At 35.9% G+C, this 26,560-nt stretch overlaps 1 protein-coding gene across 5 annotated transcripts in view; it reads left to right on the top strand.

The window, feature by feature from the left end:
• CTNNA2 (catenin alpha 2) overlaps nucleotides 1–26,560 on the top strand; it is a 1,103,782-nt gene that overhangs the window by 1,046,831 nt on the left and 30,391 nt on the right. For 3 of the 5 annotated variants that reach the window (XM_058683538.1, XM_058683540.1, XM_058683543.1), the window contains 3 exons: nucleotides 9,311–9,416; nucleotides 13,682–13,816; nucleotides 24,721–24,864. In XM_058683538.1, coding sequence (XP_058539521.1) covers nucleotides 9,311–9,416; nucleotides 13,682–13,816; nucleotides 24,721–24,864 — 385 coding nt within the window. The remainder of the gene's footprint in view (nucleotides 1–9,310; nucleotides 9,417–13,681; nucleotides 13,817–24,720; nucleotides 24,865–26,560) is intronic. The other 2 variants (XM_058683541.1, XM_058683542.1) reach the window with 1 other exon arrangement.

Raw genomic sequence — 26,560 nt, 5'->3', positions numbered from 1 at the left:
ATATTATTTTATAGTTTAGCACTTACATTAAGGTCTTTGATCAGTTTTGAGTTAATTTTTTATATGGTATAAGATAAGGGTCCCACAGCAGGGTTTTTTGTTGGTTTGTTTGTTTTTGTTTGTTTGTTTGTTTGTAGGTGGATATCAAGTTGTGTAAACACTATTGGTTAAAGACACTGTGCTTTTCCCATTAAATGGTCTTATGACACCCATGTTGATAATCTTTTAGCCATATGTATGAGGGTTTACTTCTGGGTTCAGATTAATTCTTAATTCAGTTCTTAATTCATTTTCATGAAGCAATAATAATGAACATGGCTTTAGCTTCACTTTAGTACCTAAAGTACTTATGAATATCTAGACTCTTCTATTTAGTAGTTGAGAGTTTTCTTATGTTATTTTTCTGGGTAATTATAATGCTTTCTGTCTATATTTATGGTTTTAAATTTGATATCCATATATATTGTAAAATGACCAGTCTAGTTAACATCCATCACCATACATAGCTACAATTTTTTTTTCTTTAGATGAAAACTTTCAAGATTTACTCTCTTAGTAACTTTCAAATATAAAATTACATATTATTATTATTATATCCCCATGACTTACTTATTTTACTGTTGGAGTTTGTACTTTTTAATTTCCTTCTCTCTCTCTCTCTTTTTTTAATTTCTAAATGTCTTATTTATATTTGAGAGAGAGAGAGAGAGACAGACTGAGTGGGGGTGGGGCAGAGAAATTGGGAGACACAGAATCTGAAGCAGGCTCCAGGCTCTCAGTTCTGAGCTGGCAGCACAGCACAGAGCCCGATGAGGGGCTTGAACTCACAAACTGTGAGATTATGACCTGAGCTGAAGTCAGACACTTAATGGACTGAGCCACCCAGATGTGCCTCCTTCTCCCATTTCAGTGCCTGCCTGCCTCTTACCTTCCACCACCCCCTTAACCCCTGGCCTCTGGTAACCACCAATTTGTTCTCTGTATCCATGAATCTGAATATTTCTGTTTGTTTAGTTGATTGGTTTTGTTAGTTTGTTTGGGTTTTGCTTTGCTTTGTTTCAGATTTCTCATATAAGTGAGCTTATATGATATTTGTCTTTCTCTGTCTGACTTCTTTTATTTAGCATAATACCCTCAAAGTCCAACCATGTTGTCACAAATGGCAAGATTTCGTTCCTGTAGGGATGAATCACATTCCTTTATAAATATAATCACTTTATCCATTCTTCTCTTGATGACATTAAATTTTCATATCTTGGCTATTGTAAATAATGATGCAGTGAACATGAAGGTGCATGTATCTCTTTGAGTCATTGTTTTCAGTTTCTTTGGGTAAATACCCATAAGAAGAATTGCTGGATCATACTTTCAATTTTTCAAGGAGCCTCCATACTGTTATCCATAAAGGCTACACCAATTTACATTCTGACCAACAGTACTTGAAAGTTCCCTTTTCTCTTCATCCTCGCCAAGACTTGTCGTTTCTTGTCTTTTGGACAATAGCCATTCTAACAGGTGTAAGCTGATTTCTCATTGTGGTTTTGATTTGCACTTCCCTGATGATGAGTGATGCTGAGCAGTTTTCAGGCTCCCTTTGGCCATGTGTGTATCTTCTCTGGAAAATGTCTATTCAGATACATTGCTCATTTTAAAAACTGGATTATTTGCCCTTTTTGCTACTGAGTTCTATGAGTTTTTTTTAATGTATGTTGGATATAACCCTTTATTAGAGATATTATTTGCAAATATTTTCTCTCATTCAGTAGGTTGCCTTTTCATTTTGTTGACAGTTTCCTTTACTGTGCAGAAGCTTTTTGGTTTGAGCTCATCCCACTTGCTCATTTTTGCTTTTGCTGTCAAATCCAAAAAATCTTCAAGACCAGTGTCAAGTTGCTTATTACCATGTTTTCTCTCAGAGTTTTAATGGTTTTAGGTCTTAGTTTTAAGTCTTTGATCCATTTTGAGTTGTTTTTTATGTATAGTATAAGATAATGGTCCAGTTTCATTCTTTTGCCTATGACTGTCCAGTTTCCCAACACCATTTGTTGAAGAGACTGTTCCCCATTGGACATTATTGGCTGTTTTGTCATAAGTTAACTGATCACATATGTGTGGCTTATATTTACATTTTAAACTAATGCATTTATTCCTGAAGAATTATAAAATAAAAAAGGTACATAATTTAAGCGTAATAAAGACTATAGAGGAAAAAAATCACTTTTCAATCAATGGTCCAGGGACATTTGGTTCCTGGTATGAAAAAATAAAGAACAGTGTGATTTCTACCTCTCCTTCTATACAAAAAGAAACTGCATGTGGATTTAATATCTAAATATGAAAAGAAAACCTTAAAATTTTAGACTAAAATGGGAGATGATATTTATGATCTTGGGATAAGGATGAACTTTCACTTTCCAGCTTTATTGAGCTATAATTAACCTGTAACATGGTGTAAATTTAAGGTGTTCAATGAGTTGATTTGTACACATATATATTGCAGAATGATTACTACCACAGTGTTAACACCTCCAGCAAGGAAGAACTTCTTAAAGAATAAATGAAAGAATTTTTGCATCCATATTCATCAGGGATATTGGCCTGTAGTTCTCTTTTTTTTTTTTTTTTTTTTTTTTTTTTTTGCTGGGTATCTGTCTGGTTTAGGAATCAAAGTAATGCTGGCTTCATAGAATGAGTCTGGAAGTTTTCCTTCCCTTTCTATTTTTTGGAACAGCTTGAGAAGGAGAGGTATTATGTCTGCTTTAAATGTCTGGTAGAATTCCCCAGGGAAGCCATCTGGTCCTGGACTCTTATTTGTTGGGAGATTTTTGATAACTGATTCAATTTCTTCACTGGTTATGGGTCTGTTCAAGTTTTCTATTTCTTCCTGTTTGAGTTTTGGAAGTGTGTGGGTGCTTAGGAATTTCTCCATTTCTTCCAGGTTGTCCAGTTTGTTGGCATATAATTTTTCATAGCATTCCCTGATAATTGCTTGTATTTATGAGGGATTGGTTATAATAATTCCATTTTCATTCATGATTTTATCTATTTGGGTCCTCTCCCTTTTCTTTTTGAGAAGCCTGGCTAGAGGTTTATCAATTTTGTTTATTTTTTCAAAAAAACCAACTCTTGTTTTCATTGATCTGCTCTACAGTTTTTTTTTGTTTTTTTTTTTTAGATTCTATATTGTTTCTTTCTGCTCTGATCTTTATTATTTACCTTCTTCTGCTGGGTTTGGGGTGTCTTTGCTGTTCTGCTTCTATTTCCTTTAGGTGTGCTGTTAGATTTTGTATTTGGGATTTTTCTTGTTTCTTGAGATAGGCCTGGATTGCAATGTATTTTCCTCTCAGGACTGCCTTTGCTGCATATCAAAGCATTTGGATTGTTGTATTTTAATTTTCATTTGTTTCCATATTTTTTTAAATTTTTTCTCTAGTTTCCTGGTTGACCCATTCATTCTTTAGTAGGGTGTTCTTTAACCTCCATGCTTTTGGAAGTTTTCCAGACTTTTTGCTTGGGTTGATTTCAAGTTTCATAGCCTGAAAGTGTGCATGGTATGATCTCAATTCTTTTATACTTATGAAGGGCTGTTTTGTGACCCAGTATGTGACCTATCTTGGAGAATGTTCCATGTGCACTCGAGAAGAAAGTATATTCTGTTGCTTTGGGATGCAGAGTTCTAAATATATCTGTCAAGTCCATCTGATCCAATGTATCATTCAGGGCCCTTGTTTCTTTATTGATCCTGTGTCTAGATGATCTATCCATTGTTGTAAGTGGGGTATTAAAGTCCCCTGCAATTACCACATTCTTATCAATAAGGTTGCTTATGTTTGTGATTAATTGTTTTATATATTTGGGGGCTCCCGTATTCAGTGCATAGACATTTATAATTGTTAGCTCTTGCTGATGGATAGACCCTGTAATTATTATATAATGCCTTTCTTCATCTCTTGTTATAGCCTTTAATTTAAAGTCTAGTTTGTCTGATATAAGTATGGCTACTCCAGCTTTCTTCTGACTTCTAGTAGCATGATAGATAGTTCTCCATACCCTCACTCTCAATCTGAAGGTGTCCTCAGGTCTAAAATGAGTCTCTTGTAGACAGCAAATAGATGGGTCTTGTTTTTTTATCCATTCTGATACCCTATGTCTTTTGGTTGGCGCATTTAGTCCATTTACATTCAGTGTCGTTATTGAAAGATATGGGTTTAGAGTCATTGTGATGTCTGTAGGTTTCATGCTTATAGTGATGTCTCTGGTACTTTGTGGTCCTTGCAGCATTCCCTCACAGAATCCCCCTTAGGATCTCTTGTAGGGCTGGTTTAGTGGTGATGAATTCCTTCAGTTTTTGTTTGTTTTGGAAAACCTTTATTTCTCCTTCTATTCTGAATGACAGACTTGCGGGATACAGGATTCTTGGCTGCATATTTTTTTCTGTTCATCACATTGAAGATTTCCTGCCATTCCTTTCCGGCCTGCCAAGTTTCAGTAGATAGGTCTGCTACTACCCTTTTGTGTCTACCTTTGTACGTTAGGGCCTGTTTATCCCTAGCTGCTTTCAGAATTCTCTCTTTATCCTTGTATTTTGCCAGTTTCACTATGATATGTGGTGCAGAAGATCGATTCAAGTTACGTCTGAAGGGAGTTCTCTGTGCCTGTTGGATTTCAATGCCTTTTTCCTTCCCCAGATCAGGGAAGTTCTCAGCTATGATTTGTTCAAGTACACCTTCAGCCCTTTTTCTCTCTCTTCTTCTGGAATTCCTATGATACAGATATTGTTCCATTTGATTGCATCACTTAGTTCTCTAATTTTCCCTTCATATTCCTGGATTTTTTAATCTCTCTTTTTCTCAGCTTCCTCTTTTTCCATAATTTTTTCTTCTAATTCACCTATTCTCTCCTCTGCCTCTTCAATCCATGCTATGGCCACCTCCATTTTATTTTGCACCCTATTTATAGCATTTTTTAATTCCTCATGACAATTTTTTAGTCCCTTGATCTCTGTAGCAATAGGTTCTCTGCTGTCCTCTATGCTTTTTTAAGCCTAGTGATTAATTTTATGACTATTATTCTAAATTCTTGTTCCGTTATATTGTTTAAATCGGTTTTGATCAATTCATTAACTGTCACTACTTCCTGGAGCTTCTTTTGAAGAGAATTCTTCCATTTGGTCATTTTGGGTAGTCCCTATGGTAGCTCCAAACTGCAGGGCACTTCCCCTGTGCTGTCCGGAGAAACTTGTGCTGGTGGGCGGGGCTACAGTCAGACTCCATGTCTGCCCCAGATCACCACTGGGGCCACAGTCAGACTGGTGTGTACCTTATCTTCCCCTCTCCCAGGGGCAGGACTCACTGTGGAGTGGTGTAGCCCCTGTCTGGGCTGCTTGCACACTGCCAGGCTTGTGGTGCTGCTTCAATGGGATCTGGCCAAGGGCATATTAGCCGGGGTGGATCCGCAAGGTGCACAGGGGTGGGAGGGGCAGGCTTAGCTAGTTTTGCGATCACCGGTCCCCTGGGGGAGGGGCCCTGCAGCACCGGGAGGGAGGCAGGCCCGTGGGACAGATGGATCCACAGAAGCACAGCATTGGGCATTTGCACGTTGCAGGCAAGTTTGGTGTGGGGAACTGGTTCCCTTTGGAATTTTGGCTGGGGGATGGGAGAGGGAGATGGCGCTTGCCAGCGCCTTTGTTCCCCGCTGAGCTGAGCTCTGTCCTTTCGGGACTCAAAAACTCTCTCTCCCGGTGTCCTCTCGCCCTCCCTGCTCTCTGAGAGCAGAGCTGTTGACTTTTAACATTCCAGATGTTAAGTCCCGCTGGCTGTCTGTCAGAACTCACTCAGTCTGGTCCCATTGCTTCTGCAAGTCAGACTCGGGGGCTCTGCCTTGCCAGGTGGGCTGGTCCTCCACTGCCCCAGCTCCCTCTCGCCAGTCCGTGTAGCGCGCACCACCTCTCCACCATTCCTACCATCTTCTGTGGGCCTCTTGTCTATGCTTGGCTCCAGAGAGTCTGTTCTGCTAGTCTTCCAGTGTTTTTCTGGATTATTCAGGCAGATGTGGGTGGAATCTAAGCAATCAGCAGGACGAGGTGAGTCCAGCATCCTCCTATGCTGCCATCTTCCTTGAACTCTGCTGATTTCTTGCTGCCTCTGGAGGTGGTGGATAAGCCGTTCCTGGATGTTGGATCATAGCTCCAAATCTTTGGCATTATGTGTTTTCAGACTTTATATGAGCTTCTCCCTACCTGCCCCTACCTCCAGCTTCCTCCCCCTACTGGTTCCAGAAACTACCCGGAGTGGGACTGGGTCTGGGGTGGAAAGGGTCTGACTTAGAAAACAGTACTAAATCCAAAATAAGGCTGGGCACACCTTCAAAACCAGACTGGGTCCAGGGTCAGACCCGGTCAATCTTAGAAACACAATTGGGACCAGGAGGAACTAGGTCCAGAATGAAATTGTTTTTGAAGACTTTCTTCCTGTATTCTGGAAGAGTTTAAATAACATTGAGATTATCCTCTTTTTAAAGGGTTAGTGATTTCCTCTGAGACACCATCTGGATTGACTGATTTTTTGACTAACTTTGTCTTTAACAGTCTTGTTTATTTCTATAAACAGGAAATCAGACTCTGTAGTTTTTTCAAAATCTCCTTTCTTGTCAGCATTGGTAACTTATATTTTCCTAGAAAGTTATTCCTCCAGGTTCTCAAATATATTTACATGTGTTGAGAAATTTAGTTTTATGATACTCTTAATTTTGTTTTCTAAGGTCATTTCACTGTTACCTTTTTTTACTTTTAAATGTTTGTTGTCTCCTTTATTTTGTTTTGATAGCAATCTAAGTATATTTTTTTACATCTGGTTTTCCTTTTTTGGGGGGGGGTGGACCCTGTTTTAGAATTATTTTCCATGTTTCATTATTTTCTAAATCATTAATCTCTTCTTGTAATTTTATTAGTTTTTTTTTTTCCTGCTGCTTCTTTGTAAATGCTTGAGTCAGATAATTCTTGTTTTCATTATTTCTTGTAAATTCATGTCTGTAGTGAAGGTTATTTGTTTTCCTTGAGATCGCTACTTGAGCATTCTTATAAGAATTAAATATATATATAGCAAAAAGAGTACTAAATTGTGATTCAGGACACAGAGGTCCCAACCCTAATTCTCTTTTTGTCTCTGCCAGTATCATCCTGGGCATGTCACTGAGACTTCCTGCTTGGGTTTCAGTTTCCTCAACTAGAAAAGAAAGAAATATTTGATGATCTCAAAAGTTCTATTTTGCTGCCTAGTTTACTGAAATACATTCGTATCACCAGCTTGGGACTCTAAGAATTTGAACTGAGTCTACAAAATGGGCTCTAGACTCAAATGTTTTAAGTAACGATATACTAGTTAGTCTCTGAACTGTAGTTTCCTGTGTAGTCACAAAAGACAAGCTTCTAATTGTTCTTTGGCTATAAGACGGGAGTCTAAGCTTCAGGCAAATGTAGATCTCTTATAAGTATTCCTTACTAACTTAGCATATTTTGTCATAATTAATCAACTGTTGAAAGTTACATAAAGTTCATGGGGCAGTGTTTTTCCAAATCCTTTGAAATTCTTGAAACAAACAAATACCTGATTGTTGGTGAGGAAAAAGTTAAGCAGCATGCACCTCTTTTTATGGGTTAAGATTGAAGGCAAAAAGTAACAACAGATATTGTGTCAGAGTAAAACTGTAAACAAGAAGAGATTCTAAGGTCTGGAAGTTATAAAACAAATGTGTAATAATGACAACATTATTAAACATTGACAGATTCTGCATCTAAACTTTCTTTAAAAAATATAAATCAAAAACAAGGAAAAGTTTATTTACAGATAATAACAAATTAATGTTAGAACATGGGAGCCAGATTTTCACAAAATCTTATCTATGCTACATAAAATTCACATATGAAGTCTCTTGTCATAGTTAAAAACCCAAGTAGTAACTGGAAAAAAAAATCACTGTCCTTTGTGGACAAATTAAAGCTACCATAGCAAAATAAAATATCTTAAGTTTTGAATTTGCCATCCTGTGTGTTTAAGCATTGACATGAATACAATGCATTTTTTTTTAGCTATGAATGTAAAAAATACCAAAAGGGAAATTAGGAGGGAAAATGAACAAAATATCCTTCATTTACATATATTTTCTGAAGCCATTTTAAGTCTTCTATTTAGAAAATGTTATTATATAACAATGGCAGTCATTGCCACTGTATATATCCCTATGTGTTCTAAATAAGTTGTTTCTGAGTAGTTTTTCTCCACATCTCACTACATTTCTAACTATAGGAATGTAATTTTGTAGCCTTAAAAATTGCATTGATTTTTAGATGCACATAAGGAGAGCAGAATAAGTAACAATGCTAAAAAAAAAAAGAATAAATGTATTGTTTTATTTACCTCTCAAGAAAAGAGAAAGAAAAGTCATATGCCCCATTTTGTTTAAAGATTTATAGTGCAGCATAGTTTCCTTTTCTTTTATAATAAATATTTAAAATACATGTAATATTAAACAGTTCACCAAATTGAAAATGTTATGTGAAAATATGGGACGATGGTTTGGAAGTATAAAGACATCTACTGTCACACAGTGTTTTGTGTTTTTTGTTCATAAGTCAGTACTGGAAGCATACAAGCCAATGGGAGTGCGGGCTCAACAGATTTCTGAAATGCTGGCCGATTTGGTGTATGGTTGTATATGAGAGACCATTGCTTTTCAGAGTGTCAAAGTAGACTTAAAAATATAATTAATACAATATAGTGCTGGATATGGTATGAAAGACAATGCATTTGTATTCACTTTGGCTAGACTCTGATTTAAATGTAGAATTTACATTTTGTCCTTTATAAAGCTTAGTTGAGTTAATAGTATTTCTTCCATTTTCCTCTCCTCTACAGTGGGAATAATGATGCTTGCTTGCTAGCGTTGTAATGAATCCAAGTGAGGTGGTATATATAATAGCATAGGCACATGGTAAGCTTTTAAATATTAAATTCCTATCACCTTCAAAGTGGTCATCTTTTTTAATGAACCACTGTTTAAAAACAAAGAAATTAATATAAAGAATAAACTATGAGCATGCACATCAAAATAAGGAAAAATATTCCCTAAAGGTGAATGGAGGTAAAGTAGACTATTAACATGGAAACTGAAATGAACCCAGAAAACATCTGAAATCCTTCTGATCTGGACAGAGCAAAATCAAATACAACAACAGAGTCCTGGACAAACAATACGGTAGGTTTGTTTATTTGTTAGAAGTAAATTTCTAATTATGTTGTATATGTTGTTTCAGAGGCAAAGGCCCATTGAAAAATACATCTGATGTTATTAATGCTGCCAAGAAAATTGCCGAAGCAGGTTCTCGAATGGACAAGTTAGCCCGCGCTGTGGCTGATCAGGTAATACAGGAGGGAGAGTAAGCACATGCTGTGTGGTACCATTAATTAGCACTTGGGTTCTATAATGGTTTTTATGTACTCTATAAAATGCTTCTGAAGGATGAATTATAATCACTTACGTTTTACAAACTGGACTCTAACTTTGCTGAGACTGAGTTCATGGCAAAGTGGGTTCAGTCCAGGAGCGACTCATCAGGCCTATGACCAAAACTCCTTCAGAACGAAGAGTACCCACTACTTAAGAGACATAACCCCCAAAGAATGGATTATGCTGGCTACCCTCATTCAGCAAGTCAGCTACACTGCATAAAGAGGAAGAGAAAGAACTTTTAACTCTTGTTATTTAATATTGATCTTACTATAATGATACTCTTGATAATTCTTAATAATGCTCTGGCATAAATGGAATTAATCCACATAATCAGGAACCTCCAGATTTCAGCTTTATTTTCATCTGGATTTAAAGGCATTACAGAGAAAGGAAATTCTGAGAGTATCTTTTGTGCTTTCAGACCGAAGTTAGATACATGAAAGTAGTTCTGAATCTCACCTGAGTATTTGTGTTTATCTCCACACTTTGCATGTCATGTGGCTTAAATTGGAAATCTAAAATCCTGTTCTAAATATGTCTAGTTGCAATAATGTTCCATTCCTTATAAGGGTACTTTAAACAGTAGACTTGTACAGGTAACTAATTCTTACCCTTTTAAATAACAGTGGTTTATAGTTTGAGCTATTTTAAAAGGAAAAATGTCTTAAAATATAAAATAAGATTCTGAAATAGAAAATATTACATAAGCTGTTACTTACATGGACACAACATTATGAGCATGAAGTCGCTTACTAGACTCCAATATAGTGATACTGTCTGGAGACACTGACATAGGATTGTTCCTGCTTCTTAATGGCCCTAGTCTCCTATAATTTTTGAGTTGCTTATTATAATTTTCTTCCTTCATTCCTTAATGTTTGACTCTTCCCCTAAATACTTGCCGTCTTCAACATCCCAGATTCTAGAATCCCTCAGAAGTCAATACCAAATCCACTCGTCTTGTAAATACTGAAAACACATGAATAAATCATTAGGATTACATTTAAAATATGCCAGTAGATTGTCTCATTTTAATTTTTTTACATATATGATGGCTAATCCAAGGGAATGTTTTGTGCTTGCTTTTAAATTTTTGAGAGGGGCTCCTAGGTGGCTCAGTCAGGTAAGCATCAGACTCTTGGTTTCGGCTCAGGTCATGATTTCATGGTTCATGAGATCGAGCCTCTCATTGAGCTCTAGGCTGATGGCGCAGAGACTTCTTCGAATTCTCTCTCTTCTCTCTCTCTGCCCCTCTACCCACTTGCTCACTTGATCTCTCTCCCTCTCAAAATAAACAAACATTAAAAACATTTTAATTTTGGAGAAACACTTAATCGTAAAGATAATTCATTAAATATTACCACCATTTGACTATCCCCTAAAATTTGTATGGGTTGAAGACCAAACCACCACTACATTGCTAATTTCAGGGACGTATCAACTGCCAGGCTTCCTGCAGTTTGCAGGATAAATTGAACTGATCTATACAGAGTTCTCTATGTATCCCAGAAAGTTTATGGAAAAGAGAGGAGAGATAATGAATGTTCTTGGAAATATGCACGCATGTATGCAAACAAACAAAAATGTACCAGCCAGGAAAGAACGCCACATTTTTTCCCTGAAAATGTTCAGGGCACTTGGGATGAGTGGAGTGAGAAGAGATTGGTAAAGGTTCTAAAAAGAGTTTTGTGAGGAAGGACTTCTTTCCTGAAGTGAAAGTAGATGGAGTTTGGATGGCTTCTCCACTAATTAGATTCTCCATTAGATTCACTTCTGAATCTAAATTGCTTTAAACTATTTTTTAGTATGTTTAGGTTCCTTGAGTTCTTGTTTTTTGCTTTCGCATTTTAGGACCTTTATTTCCAGCAATTATGCAACTTGAATCATAGTCCCAGGCAGTTTTGGTATATGGAAAGCACATCACACATGCACACACACAAATCCCAAGATTCTAGATGTATTTTGCAATTAAATAACAAAGTATTTTGCAGCGCCTGGGTGGCTCAGTTGGTTAAGTGTCTGAGTCTTGATTTCAGCTCAGGTCATGATCGCAGTTGGTGAGATTGAGCACCACTGTGGGCTCTACACCGACAGCATGAAGCCTGCTTTGGATTCTCTTTCTCTCCCTCTCTCTCTGCCCCTCCCTGGCTTATTCTCTCTCTCTCAAAATAAATAAACATTTAAAAAATAAAAACAAAAATTAAACAAGAAATTAAATGACAAAATATTTAAATGCTATTCTATGATGACTTAAAATAAACACATGAGGGTTAAATATAACCCTCTCTTGGTGGCATGTGCACTGTCATCAGCTATGAAGCAACTTGCAGTTTTTGCTAATGCTTTGTCTGAATAGGACATATCTTTCTCAAAATCACCTATTTTCATGATATATGAATTATATTTCTTGGTCCATCATGCTTTTATGTGTGTTTTAAATAATGGAATAGGATGAACATTACCAAAAAGTGGATGTGTTGCCTTTATTTTGCCTGAAAATATTTTTATGAAGATTTGAGATACACAAGCAATATAAACTTTTTACGGACTGTTGCATTTTTAATTACTGTTCCATTGAGATAGAACTTCGAGTTTAATTTGTTGCAAGGTATTTGTATCGAAAGCCTTGTCAGCCCTCAAGGGAGATATCATTTTAAAGTTAATTCCTTTCAGTATATGGGTCTCTGGAGTAGGATAAATATTACAGTATTAAGTACTTGTAGAAAGCTAAAACAGTCTCTGTGGGATTCTTTCTTGATAAATGCAGTTAGTAAAAAAAAGTACCACAATAGTGTTATATATAAAAGAGACCCCTTTGTCACTTGTTAAAGATATGGTTATGTCAAAACCACAGGATTCACAGTATTAATGAAAGGTTTGCCTTTTTTTTTTTTTTTTTAAGAATTGCCTTTCTTAAGCTTGAAGAAAACCTAGCTGGAGTCTTTTTCTCATAACTTTTTTTTTTTTTTTTTTTTTTTTTTTTGAGATAGAGAAACAGTGAGCGGGTGAGGAGCAGAGGGAAAGGGAGAATTTTAAGCAGGCTCCATGCCCAGTGAGGAGCCCAACTTGGGGGTCGATCTCACAGTCATGAGATCATGAACCAGGCTATAATCAAGAGCCAGAAACTTAACTGACCAAGCCACCCAGGCACCCCTCTCATTCGCTTATTCTAAATAAGTCACTTCAGATTTAGCTATAGATCTTTATTTCTTACAGTGTTGGATCAAAAATTTGGTGAGTATACATCCTTTACAAGTGCTAAATTGAGCCAGAACAATGGAATGGCCTACAGAATCTTGAACTGAACTTTTGATAGTAATAGAGATATATTCCAATTATTGAATAACCATTGGTATTGAAGCCTTAAATGCTTTAGAGAGTCATGTAAATATCTTTGGAAGTGTTCAGCTAAGCTCACTGTGTATTTGATGGATATCTACCCACTAGTCTCAGAGAGAATCCAAAATTCCTGGTTCTAGTTGACTCTGGTATAACCTTTGAAGAGCTCTGTTTTTACTCTTATGTGTTTGTTTCAGTTGGCTTCAAACTCTACTTAAACCTCTTTCTCTAACAGTGGTTTTGATGCTTCTCAGAATGTCTTATTTAAAGTTTATAATGTTGCTAAATTTTTGATAAATACAAAAATCCAAAAAGTGTAATAGACTTCCTTTAGTGAATGATACTTTTCTGAGAAAGCCAAAGGAAACAAATGGTTTTTTCACTAAACCAAATGAATTGAAATTCTATCTTATGCTGTGTCAGATTTCTACGCAGAGCGATTTCTTTCTAGCCTCTGTTCCTTTGGTTGTCCATATTAAAATAACTACACATAGTGAATGTTGAGTGGGCCACTAAGAAAAAAACCTGTAGAATATTTGGTTTTCTTAACAGTTTAGAAGACAACTGGTAAAATTACTCATAAACATGTACAGAAGTTCCAGTAAGACTTTCTGGAAGATCTTCAATATTCTGTTTAGAGTATTGTATCAAAGTACAGCTGACCATTGTAAACTACTGACTGTGGCTTTCATAAAATGTGCTATCAAGAAGTTAAATGGATGTGATTAATATTTATGACACTAAAACCTTTTATTCTCACAGCTTTTATATAGCAAGTGTTAGAAACTGAAGAGTACTTACTAATTGAGATCACTTTTTTTTTAATGTTTTATAGTGTCCTGATTCAGCATGTAAGCAGGATTTATTAGCCTACCTTCAACGAATTGCTTTGTATTGCCATCAGCTTAATATCTGCAGCAAGGTGAAGGCAGAAGTTCAGAATCTAGGAGGAGAGCTCATTGTGTCAGGGGTAAGCTGGGAGTTGGGCTTCACAATTAAAGTTCCCACTGTTGTGCTTCCAAGGCAAGCATTCTTGGCAACAGTACTGCTAAAAACACCAAACTACAGTGATTCATAGGGAGTTTTTTTTTTTAAATAAATGTTATCACCATTATTCCAGACCTTACAATAACTCACAAAGAGCAATTTGATTTTCCAATTACCCCATGTTTATACTAGCCTTGTAAAATCTCCATTCTTCACAAGAAAACTAATTTTGTAGTCTGGAAACTCATTGCCAAGCTTTGACTATTATAATTATTTGGAGCTTTTGCACATTTACTCATTGTGAGTCTACTTCCCTTTGTTAGTCCTAGTAATTTTCACTCTCTGTTCAGGAGCCAGCCTCTCTATGTGTGGATTGTGTTCACATGTTAGAGATGATGAAAACAATAGGAATTCATTCATCAGGTTCCAATGCATACTAGGTTATCAGTAACCCTTGAAAGCCAGAAAATATTCAAATTTAATACAGGTTGATGTGCTGTTGCCAAAAACTAACATAGTTGTCAAACACTAACAATTATGTCTTCTTTGCTTAATCACTCCGGTGTTTCCCTTAGTATCTGGTCCATTTTCATCAAATATAAAGAAATAAGTTTGATTAATAGAAGAATTATGATTTCTTGGCAAGATTTCCAAATGTATGTGATGAGGTTCTTCACCTTGGCTTCTCCTCCCTCTGTCCCCTTCTTTGAACACGAGGTGCCATCTATTGTAAACTATATGCAAATTCCAAAGTGTGGCTCTGCCACCTTTAGTTCTTTTCCCAGTCAACGATGATGCTGCCATTTTAAGTGTGACATTACTGGGAACATCACATTATCAACGTGGTGAATGCCTTTTGAAAATCAGACTAGTCATGAAGCTCAATTCTCAATTTTCAGAAATTCAACAGTTTGACCATTTGATAAAAATATATGGAAAAATCATTCTTCAACGGTTTCAGGTTCTGTATTATTTGGGTGGCAGAAAACAGCTGGGAAAAGAGCTGATCTGGCTTGCATGGAGATGCCATCTGGAAAGCCTGTTCCATGCAGTTTCACCTAGAGTCCGATAAATTGGCTATTTTGTGCCTCTTCCCAAAGCATAGTCACCTCTTTGCATTTCCAAAACGATCCTGCTTCAACATTCTTCAACAACCAAGAGCAATCTGTCTTGCAATGTGTCCTTTCTGCCGAGTTGGTAATTACCCAGTTTCTCTCTGCCAAGAAGTGATCAAAACATTGCATATCCCTTGCTTCTTTTCTTATCTTCAGACTCGATGGTATAGTTTCCCATACCATTCGGCTTTCATGTCCATCTGTATATAGCACCTGTGGAACTGAGTGCTTTTTGTTTAGCTTGCCTTGTGTGCTTTCATTTGTCACTTTCCAAATCTTATTATTTACATGGATGCACAAAGCATCTTTGTGGATCTCAGAGTCCACAACCTCATTTAGGTGATATTTTACTGGCAGAGCTGTTCTCCATTATCCTCTCAGTACCCATTGTTCATCACTGCTTCCCGAGCATCATTTCCATTGTCTTTTCCTCATTTAGATGTAGTCCAAACCATCACTGGCTTTTATCACTTGCACTGTTGGCATTTGTAGAGGTGTTTGAGATTGAGAACACCATCAAGAAGCCTGTTTCCTTCTTTGAGTCTTATTGGCAAAGTTCATAAATCCTTGCATGGGAGAAGGCTTCTTTTTGAGGAATGTTATATAACTTTATAATAGTTTTGAGTCAAATACATTATAAAGGTTTGCTATATATTGCTCAGTTTTGGACCTGCTCTTGGCCTCCTCATTTTTTCAAAGCTTGATTGCTATTTGGTGCCATACCTGCATCTGTAGTCTGCTGTCTTTGCCACTTCTGCGTCCATCTTATTCTTCATCCTCCTTCACTGATGGCTAATGGAGAAAAAATACCAATGTGTTTCTTTTGCAAAATAGCCACAAATGACTGCCTTCAAAGTTCTGAAAGAGTCAAGAATGTAAGACCCCATACACACAAACTTTCAATGATTTTGCCAAGAAAAATGTGTCCATGCCTAGGGCCCCATTTATTTTGTTGTCTGGCATGACAAAGTTGCTACATTTTTAGGGATAAACTACTATAGTATTATATATATGAGAGAGAGAGAGAGAGAGAGAGAGAGAGAGAGAGAGAGAGAGAGAGAGAGAGAGAGAATGCTTAAATAATGGGATTCAAGGCTGTGGCTTCTTTTCTGAAATAGAGGAAAGCTCCCAGGAAGGTATATTTGTTAGTATCAAAATTTCCCCTAAAATAAGAAATTTGGATAGCTTATTTCCATTTTTCCAAGAGAAATGACTTAAATCTCAAAGCTGAGAGCTGTGTTTTTAGAGCCATGAGCTAGCATGATGAACAGAATGCACATGTGCACAGTTATGTATCATGTCAGCATGTGTATGTTTTATGTGATTCTGTGTGTACTAACTGGGAAAGGCTTCTTCTGTTGTATCTGCCTTTGGCTTGAGAGGTGGGGCAGGAAAACTCAACAGGTCATAGGCTGGGGACAATGGGTGCAAAAGTTCTTCTTGTGACACGATGGGGAGTTGGAGAAATAACACAATCCTGGATATATGCTTACATGTGCTCAATCATACAATTGCTGTCTAAGAAGCACTACTGATTTCTGTCTGGAGATATGTTTTTAAAAGTTATTGGCTTAAATCCTTCTCAACAGGCAAAAGGTGCCATTCCTACTAAATCTCAAAGTAGAAGATGCATTTGTGAGCCAATTCAGCTTACGCCATTTGTGTGGTTGCTAAGGAGGTCAGTGGGGAAGAGAAAATCTAAAAAAACAAACAAAAAAACCCCAAAAAACAAAAACAAAAAAACAAACAAAAAAACCCCAAAAACTAACAGTGACAGAAATGTTAAAGTGAAAGTAGAAGAAACTGAAGTCCAGAATATTAAACATCCATTAGTTTATAAATTGGCTTTATTGGCTTAGTGTTTGTTTATTTAATTTCTTAGGTCAGTTTACATGCTTTTTGGAAAAAGGAATGTTGAAAGAAGAGGAAGAAATGAGAGTAGGATAGGAGAGAAGAGGCATGAAAGAAGAAAAAAAAAGAAATTTAACCATAGCGTATCGTAAATTATTTTAGTGAAGGTAATATCCTTTAAATGTGATAGCATTATATTCATCATGGCAGAAAAGTTGAGCAAATTTTTTTCCAAGTATGTAAATATATTTTGCATACAAGTAAATTCCAAAGCTGTGATGCGGATATTACTTGTATATTTGATGGTTGTGTTTTTAATTAATTTTTATTTACTAGGTTTCAGAGGATTTAATGGATTCTTTTAAATGTAAAAATGAAGATGTACACATGGATCTGAAGACATAAAAATCATTCTAAATAACCTTTGATTATTTTTACCCTAACATTTGTACTTCGTGAATTTTTCTGAATGAGATTGGAAACAGTAAGGTGGAATTTAAGAATGTAGAATGCTGAACATCAAACATTCTGATAAATCTGAGAAATTGCGCCTTACTACTATTATTATTATTATTATTATTATTATTATTATTATTATTATTTGAAGTTCAACTACATCAAGAGTCTCATTATAACAATGAAGTCAGAACAAAAGAGCAATAACCCTACCCCGGACAGGAATTCACTGTTTAGGTCAGAGATGGAAGGACACAAATTGTAACTTATAGTTGACCCCACATAAAATGCTACAAATTTTGAAAGATTTTATTGCATTTAAATGTCTTTTTTTCATATTAACAAAATATAGGAGCAGAGTTTCGAGGTGGGGATATTAGTTTCCTCAGACTGACTGAATGGAGCCCTGCCCTATTCCTGAGGAATGGAGTAACCTGCCCTAATGTGCACTTTTGTTCTTTGCCATTTAAATCTCTCCTTTCCAAATTTAAATCTCTCTCAATTGGGTTGTGGAGAGAAGCTTGACAAGGTGAGAAAATATAATTTGTGATGCTGGTAGGATTTGAATTGTTAAAGAAAAATATTAGAGAATAAGGGGTCAATTACAGTCCTTATTGCCTGTTTCATGTCATTAAAAAAACTGGACTCAAAATCAACATGAATGTTCATGGTAATAAATGAAAACCATTAATACACTACTAGAAACTGATAATGGCCAAATCAATCCTACCTGACTATGGCATATAACCAAAGATACATATGTGCATGTGCACAAACATGCACATACAACAAATACACATGATTTGATATTTGCTCTATTATCCTCAAATAAGCAGTAATCAGGAACTGAACAAGTGGTTGACAACTGTGACACATCTGATCCAAGAAAATTTAGGGAAAAGAAAATGTGGGAATTATTTGTACAGTGCTATATGTATTATATCTTTTAAAATATATATTTTATACACTTATATTACATATATTTAAAATATATTTTTAAAATGTGATTTGTTGAGATGAGAATTGCATTTTATTTGAAAAGTTCTATATTTCCTCTATAAAAATAGTGTTAGTATTTTATAATGATACGAAGCAGTCATTGGAATTAGCATTGTACCTACTTATGTAACCTTGTACTTTAAGCAACACTTTTTTTTTTTTTTTTTTTTTTTTTTAAGCAACACTTTTTTGGGGAAAGAGTTTTTTATATATATATTCTGATTCTGTTTATTGTCAATTCTTGATCTCCACTGATCAGAGTGTAGTAGTAATGGAAACAAATCTAAATTGCTATTTCAATTTGGATTTGAAATACATTTCTCTGCTTCACTTGAACAAAAGGGTATGTGTTCAGGAAATTAACTGCAGTTACAAAGAATTTTCTCCAGATTTTTCAGAGGGTAGGCCATTAAGTATTTGGGCTTAACAGACTTTCCTGAACTATGCAACAGTAGGAGAGGCCAGATCTAGAGACAGTAAGATTAAAACAAACTTTAGATTATAAATCTGGATGGAAAGATGGTGGAAATACTCTGTAACACTAAGAAAATTAAACAAGTACTTATCATTGGCAGAATGGCCATAGTTCTTTGCATATACTTTACTACTAAGATGGGTTGCTGAATAATTCAATCTTTCTCTGAAAAACCTAACCTTCTCATTCTGTTATGACAGTAAAACTATAACCATTTTTAAGTTTTGATTCCTGCATTAAGTCTTCCTCTGTTACATTTATATCAGTGTACATGGCCATTGATTTTGTACAACCTAAATTATGCAAACCTTCAGAGAAAAATAACCCTTAAGTGATTTTTCAGTGCAGATTCTTTGTCCCAGTGTTATAAAGGTGACATTTGACAAACTCAAGGTATTACATGTGGAAGAAATGGGAAATGGGGAATGTTATAAGTAAAAATTTCCTTGGGTGCCAGGCATCATAACAAGTTTTGAGTCTAGTATACCACACCTGTATAGGTGTCTCCCTGAATTTAAATAGTCTTTGTGCAAAGGAGGATGGTGTATTGCTCTGTTAAAGAAACTCTTTAGTTACATACTTAGTGACAATGGCCCTAAACCTATCAATTTGATCAATTCTATGCATTGAAAAAAATCAGTTTTTTCACTGATGAAATTAAACTGATTTGTTTTATGCATAGAAACAGACTTTATATTCTAATGCTCTCATTTTAAAGTGAGAAAACAGACTCTCCTGTGGCAAAATTGGAACACGAACCAAGCAAATAACTCTTTACCATAGCTGGAAGCATGGGTTGACCTAACTTGGATCTACTCAATGGATTAATTTGAGTGCATCACCTGAACCTGTACTCTGAGGCATTTATACTTTGGTCTGAGGGCATTCATTATTGCTCGTCAGAGGAGAAGTGGCTAGTGGCTTTAAGAAGAATGTCTCTGCCTCAGAAATGTCAGTGCCATTACTTGTCATTCAGTCAGTGAACTTCCATTTCTTTAGGTTTTAGAGCTATTCAAGTTTTGAAAGCCTCTAATCAAAAAGAAGGCAAGTGATCCACACCTTAATCTATTCGCAGTTAATGTTTTGGATCTCAGTTCATATTCAGAGCATTATTTGGCAGCCAACGACTAGCGATATTTTGTGAAAACTTGGAAATTAGACATATGGCAGGTACCTGGATGAGGGACACTAATTTTGCATCTTTTGATATCTGTGAGACACAGGCAAACCTATTTAAGCAGTGCTGGTTTATAACATTTTCCCATGAGACCTATTCTAATTTTGAGATGCTAGTTGTTATCATTGATTTCATTGTTAGATGTTGTTTATTAATATATTTTAAATAATGTCTAGTGTCTTAGGAGCTGTCTCCTCATTTTTAACTAGTTGTCGATATGTGAGAACAAATCCAGAAAATATCTGTTCCCTTAAGTTGAACCAAGTTATTATGGGAAGCTACAGTGTGGGGTAGAATACCTTTATGTTTGAAATAGTATCTGTAATTTAGTGTATGCTTTCTGGTTTTCCTGTGTACACTTGGATATGTCAGCTCTAGTCAAAAAATACATTATTTTGAATTAGTTACCTAAATCCATTGTGATGTTTTTGTTTTTTTCTTATTCCTACTTGGATATACCTCAAGAATTCCTGGATACTGAGGCAGTTGGAAGAAAAAGAAGCTAAAATGTGAATAAATTGATACAAGAATATACACATAAATAGAAGATAAATATTAAAATCATACACTAGATATTATCTGGGGATCTTACTGATTTTGCACTATTTTCAATTACCTCAGATGACTCAAACTAAAGCAAATTAAGAGACTCTATAGGAAAACCGAGACAAGATTTTATGTTTGGTATTGGATGTGATGAAATTTTTTGACAACCATATTTTTCTAGAAAAAGGTTAGTGTTTCTGTATGTTGTTCCTAAGTTCTAATGACAAACCAACAATCCAAGCTTCAATGAGTTGTATTTCCTTTTCACATAGTACATTTTCTGATTCGTTGAACAACATTTCTATGGTGCTCCAACTAAAAAGGCACAGTGTTAAATATCTGTAGGGTGAGGATATTCAAAGTCCTTTCTCTCTAATAGCAAATAATTTCCATGAAAAAGGATAAGGTTTTCTGTCCATTGTGCTTTTGTTAGATTGTGTAATCCATTGGGTTTTCTTTTTTCCATTTAGTTTCTCATCTTACTGTTTAGCATTCTCAGCAAGAATAGCAGGGTGTCTGTTGATGGCTATCTCTGTGTATTCACTGTTCTTGGTTTACTATATTCTAGAAATAAAAGCATGTTTAACTTACTATCTTCTGCATTCTGTCCCTACAGATTTTGTCAAATGCTTTCTCCAGCTTAATTTAAATGATTTATAAAATATAGCTTTTATCACAGCCCTTAGGAGAGAAATATGTGCCATGTTATGGCCCATGTATCTTACAAATAGGAAAGACTTCTGGATGGGCAGTGTGTAGTTTTCTTAGTTTAGATTTCTTTAACTGCTTCGGAACATATTGTCTTACTCTATCTTCAACAGTCATTTTCTTTCTGGGCAATAAATATATTTCAAATATTTCATCCTAATCCAATTTTCTTGAAGGCAAGCTTACTTAATTTGGACTGTAATCTTTTCTTTCATCATCAATACTACATCTTACATTATTGCTTTTCTCTGAATACCTTCATCTGTGCAGATGCCTTGCTGATAATGAACTTGAGTGGAACTCTGACTAGATCTTCTGTCAAATCTGCACAATCTGTATCTTGACCTCTTTCATCCATTTCCTTTTGCAAATCTATTTCTCAACTGAGAGAAGTTCCTGGAGAAGTTCCAGGCAGCATCATCTTCTAAGAACCATATACTCTTTTAAGCCCAAGGCTAAGTATGTGAGACACTATCATAAAACAAACTCAGAACAGAATCTCTTTATCTAGGAACTCCTGATTAAAATCCATTGCTATCAAAATTGTTTAGATTCTCTATTGCTGAGATATTTCTCTTTAATAATAACATTTTGGTCAGATTGCATGCCAACTGCCTGATCATGTCTTACACAATGAATTCCTTTATAAAGACACCTTTTGATTATTCTTTTGGAGTACACAAATTATCCCACCTGACTTTTCTTGATCTTTTGCACTAAGTTACACAAATACGCCTTTTTTCAACAGACGAAACCAATCCTACGTCTCTTTGATCAGAATAAAATTATAACCATGACTTCAGTAATGGAGTTTCTTGACTCAAATCTTACAATCATTTCATATCTTGTCTTGAAAGGCTAACTCATCCATTTATGTGATGTCATAGAGAGTATGCATCAAATCCATAATTGTAGCGACAGTGTTCATAAACAATGTCAAGTGGCTAAATCCTAAGAAGAATTGGAAATTATCTGATCCTGGCATTGCATTCTGTGTCAAAGAAAGTTCGTTTTGGTTTTCCTTAAACTAATCTCATAACTAAAGACATTATTGCAATCAATCATACTAAATCACCTAAAAAAGTCAGCACAGTTCACCACTCTGCATCCTTTTGATGCAGCCTAGTTTTGCATTGGGTTCCTGAAGTCATGCTCCATTTCCAAATAAGCAATAGATAATAAGAAACATCAACAAATTATAAGTCTAACTTGTTTTCTTTCAATAGTTAAAAAGTGCTTAACTCCATTTTTATTCTGATATATTAACATTGGCAGATATATACCTTCTTTGTTGTGTAGTAATATTGTTAAGGTGTTTCTTGGAAGAATGAACAATTGCAATCAGTTCTTATAATAATGACCTTTAAATTTTGTATGAAAGGTGAGATGACACAAATAAGCTTCTAATACATAATAATCATTTTTGAAACTGAAAAATAAAGATAAATGAATAGCACGTTCCCTATAATGGGAAAATCAGGAGATGCCTAATTTCTAAACGAATGGGATCATCATAAAGCATAAAAAAGCAAGGATAAGCCAACTAGTCAATGATCCAATGAATAAAAATAGGAAGAAAAGAAAACTTCATAGGGCCATTAATTGTGAAAACTCACACAATAAAGCTGTTGAATATAGAAGCTGAATTTAGATTTAGAATTACTGAAAATAGAAATACAATAATACAAGAAGGAAAACAAGCAGGATATCACTGCTTTCTCTAATAAGTACAGAAAACATCAAATACTAGAAAAATTCCATTTTTTCATTAATGCCAGATATTTTTTTCTATTGTATTTAATATTCTGAAGAAATTATTTAAATGCCTCTAACATTTATTTTGAAGTAAAATATGGGAGTAATGTTGCCAAATCCATTATCAGTTTGAATTTAGTAGCATCTATGTTTCAAAATGCTCCCTAATCTACCAGTTTTGCTTAATTAAAAAAAAAATATGTTTATTTTTGAGACAGAGAGAGACAGAGCATGAACGGGGGAGGGTCACAGAGAGAGGGAGACACAGAATCTGAAGCAGGCTCCAGGCTCTGAGCTGTCAGCACAGAGCCCAACGCGGGGCTCGAACTCACGGACCGTGATATCATGACCTAAGCCGAAGTCGGATGCCCAACCGACTGAGCCACCCAGGTGCCCCTGCTTAATTTTTAAATTGTGATCATTAATACACTTACATATGTCGTGATCTAGGAATGGCAGGATTAAAAATAGAATTATATTGGCTTAAAACATAAGAAAAAATTTTTAATCATGAATATTGGTTATCTACACACAGAAACATGCTTTGGGCTTTACCCATTTATGATGCCATGAACTGTAAACTATAATTTTGAATCTTTTACTAAAATATTTTCTGTGGGAATAGTGAGTTTCACTTTTCATATATTGCACTGGGCAAATGAAGATCTGGCTTCCATGTGGATGGTTTCAGAACCTACCTGCTCTTTGAAACTACTCCTTCCTTTTGTCATATTACCCACTCAACAACTTTGAGTAGTTCATAGTTTTTTTAACTTCTAAATCTCCATTTAAAATAAAAATACCTTAATGTTCTCCACATTATTCTCCCATAGTGCCTAATTTACCACCAACTCCCCACCCCCACCCCCGCAAAGGACTCAGATGTTAAACAAAGCGATAACAATATGACTATACTTTTAGTGCATGTGACACACATTTGGTCAGTTAACATCACTGGGTAACTTAAATTTGACCTCTGAGAGTGGTAGTGCAGGGACCTGATGGTTATGGAAATCTTCCCATTCGATTTTTCTCCAGTTTTGAAGGTGGGCTTTATTTACCCCCTTTACATATATACATATATATGTTATATTCACTACACAGAGAAAAACTGGTCAAAATTGTCAGTAATATTTCATGCAGAAGGTAAAATCTTAAGAAGTAGAAATAGGCATTGGTTATTGGCTTATCTTTTAAAATGTGCCTGTCACACAGCCCCTCCTTGGGTACAAAAAGGAAGAGTAAAAAGAATTGCAGTTGTAGCAACAATGAATTCATTAGTTCTTCAGTGATTCCAATGAGACAGGTAAGTATCCTTTTAGTATCATGTACTGGCTGCACATGCAGAGGCCAAGGGCTTAATGAAGGTCACACAGCAGGGCAATGGAACTTCCAAGAAAGACATCTGAGATTCCCCACATACTGTTCCAAGCTTTAAGAGCTGTAGCCCTTGCTTTCTCTCTTGGTGATCTTCAATGCTTTAAATAGGGGATTCATCCCCTTTGAACCCACAACGATTGTCCCCTACAATGCCTGACAAGGCAGGGTGCTTCTTCATCCTCCTTCTCCAAAATGGTCCATTTATCTGTTCAAGAGAGCCAATGAGGAATTCATATGGCTGGGCTGCTTAATATCACAGATGCCCATCCATATCTCTTTCAGCACCTAATTCCTTCATATGCCTCTTTCTCCCAAAGACCCCCTCCCTCTTCCACTTCCCCAATCCCTTCCCAATAGGGTACGTTTTTTTTTTTTTCTCTTGCTCTCTCTCTCACTCACTCTTTTCTGTATCTCTCGGAAATCAGACAGGAGTTCAGAGCACTTTCACTACCTTTTATGAGGTAGATTGTGATGTCATAGATGGGGGCAGGGCTAGTCAACTTTCTACCCACCTCCCAACCTGTGCTGAGGGAGCTCCGATCGGGAGTGGAAGCAGTGATTCCTCCATGGTGAGTAACTTTGCTTTCTAATGTAATCTGTTTCATTGTAAACATTAATTTTGAAAGCAGGTGAATGGGGTTTCAAAGAAGTAAACATACGACCACTCAAGTCTTCTTTACTTACTATTTGGGCAAATGATCTATTTATTTATTCTTTGGGCAAAGGATCTATTTATTTATTCTTTGTATGAGTCAAGAATTACATAGCACAAATACATTCTTCAAGCATGATCTAAACTTGAGAAGGAAAAATGGTATTTCATTCCTTTATTTCTTAGTCTTTCTTCCCATTGGGAGTGAAAGTCATTGCATATGTGGAATGAACCCATTCTGTAGTCCTTTGGTGAGCTTTAAGGAAGGCTAGTTAAGAGTGTGTATTCTTCTTTGTTTGAAAGATTACAGGGTCATAAAACATCCTTAATTGATGTTGGCCCAGAGAATCAGTCTGCTCTTCTAAAATTATGGGGTAAAATTGTGAAGAAACTGATACATAAAGAATTAATGAACTTGGTTTTGATGTAAACAAATGAAAACTTTCTAATCCAAAGACTAAAATATTTATGAAAACAAAGGAGTCCCCACTCTTGCAAGATTAAGAGTGAAGCCATTTCAAGGCGTTACTACCAAATTTGCTACCTTTTTTTGTTGATGTTGCATGTCGTAACACTGATGCTGTTTTGTAAGTTCTCTTCATAGTTAGGAGCTGTGAAATGTCACTGTTCTTTGTTTCATTTGGGTTTCTATATGCTGATTAATTCTTTTGTATGCCTTAGTATTTAGAAAGAAAAGATAACTGGAGTGAGCATTTTTCCTCCACTTTCCTTATTCTCTCCTGAGTACTTATTAAAACTGTCAAGATACCAGCTTTTATATAAAAGGGCAAAATAAGTTCATGGAGGTGGTTAAATCTTTAAGGGATGCTGAAAAGCATCGGGGTGGGTGTTTTTAAAACAGTTTGGACCATTAGAATGTGAGGCCCTGTTACTTTTCATGGGGTGGGATAAAAGCTTCTTTGTGTGGATCATGGGTATTAGGAAATGTATTAAGAGGGTATCATTCATTTTTTTTTTCAAATTATACATCCCTAGTTAACTATGTGTGGATATTGGTGTTGGAAAATTGGAGGCAGTTTGAAAGGTGGAGTCCTTTCTCAGCATTAGCTTTTCTGTTATGCCAAGACCCTCTCTCCCTCCTGCCCTGCCAAATTATGCATTCCTTACAGCTCAAATGCACTAAGGTTAATACTGTTTTTTTCATTACCTGGGGAAGAGTAGCATGGCAACTTCTCAAGTGATTTTCCCACCTACGCTTTCTAACTTAAAGAAGTCACTGTAATAGTAGGGATTTCAGACACAATAAGGAAAAATGGAGCCATAACTAGCAAATAGGAATACTTAGCTGATAATTAACTACAGTCAACTTAATACTGCAATGTGGGTAACAATGCCAAAGTCTTATATGTTGGGTGATCCCTCTCAAGTCTTTGGCCTACCTTCCTTTAAAACTGCTAATCCCCTCAAACCCAGGTAGGAGGAAACCTTCGGTGCCAGAAAAATATAATGTCTAATCATAGCTCAAGTGTTTAATGTCTTTTATCAACCCCTCATACAGCTGCCAGGTAAGAAATGCTCATATTTTACAAACCCTTGGAATATAATCATCTTTAAACTTCGTGAGTTAAGAACAGTTGTGTTGTGCACTTGTG

This window comes from Neofelis nebulosa, chromosome 9 (assembly GCF_028018385.1).
Source record: "Neofelis nebulosa isolate mNeoNeb1 chromosome 9, mNeoNeb1.pri, whole genome shotgun sequence".
NCBI lineage: Eukaryota > Metazoa > Chordata > Mammalia > Carnivora > Felidae > Neofelis > Neofelis nebulosa.
This window is presented reverse-complemented; position numbering and strand designations above follow the sequence as displayed.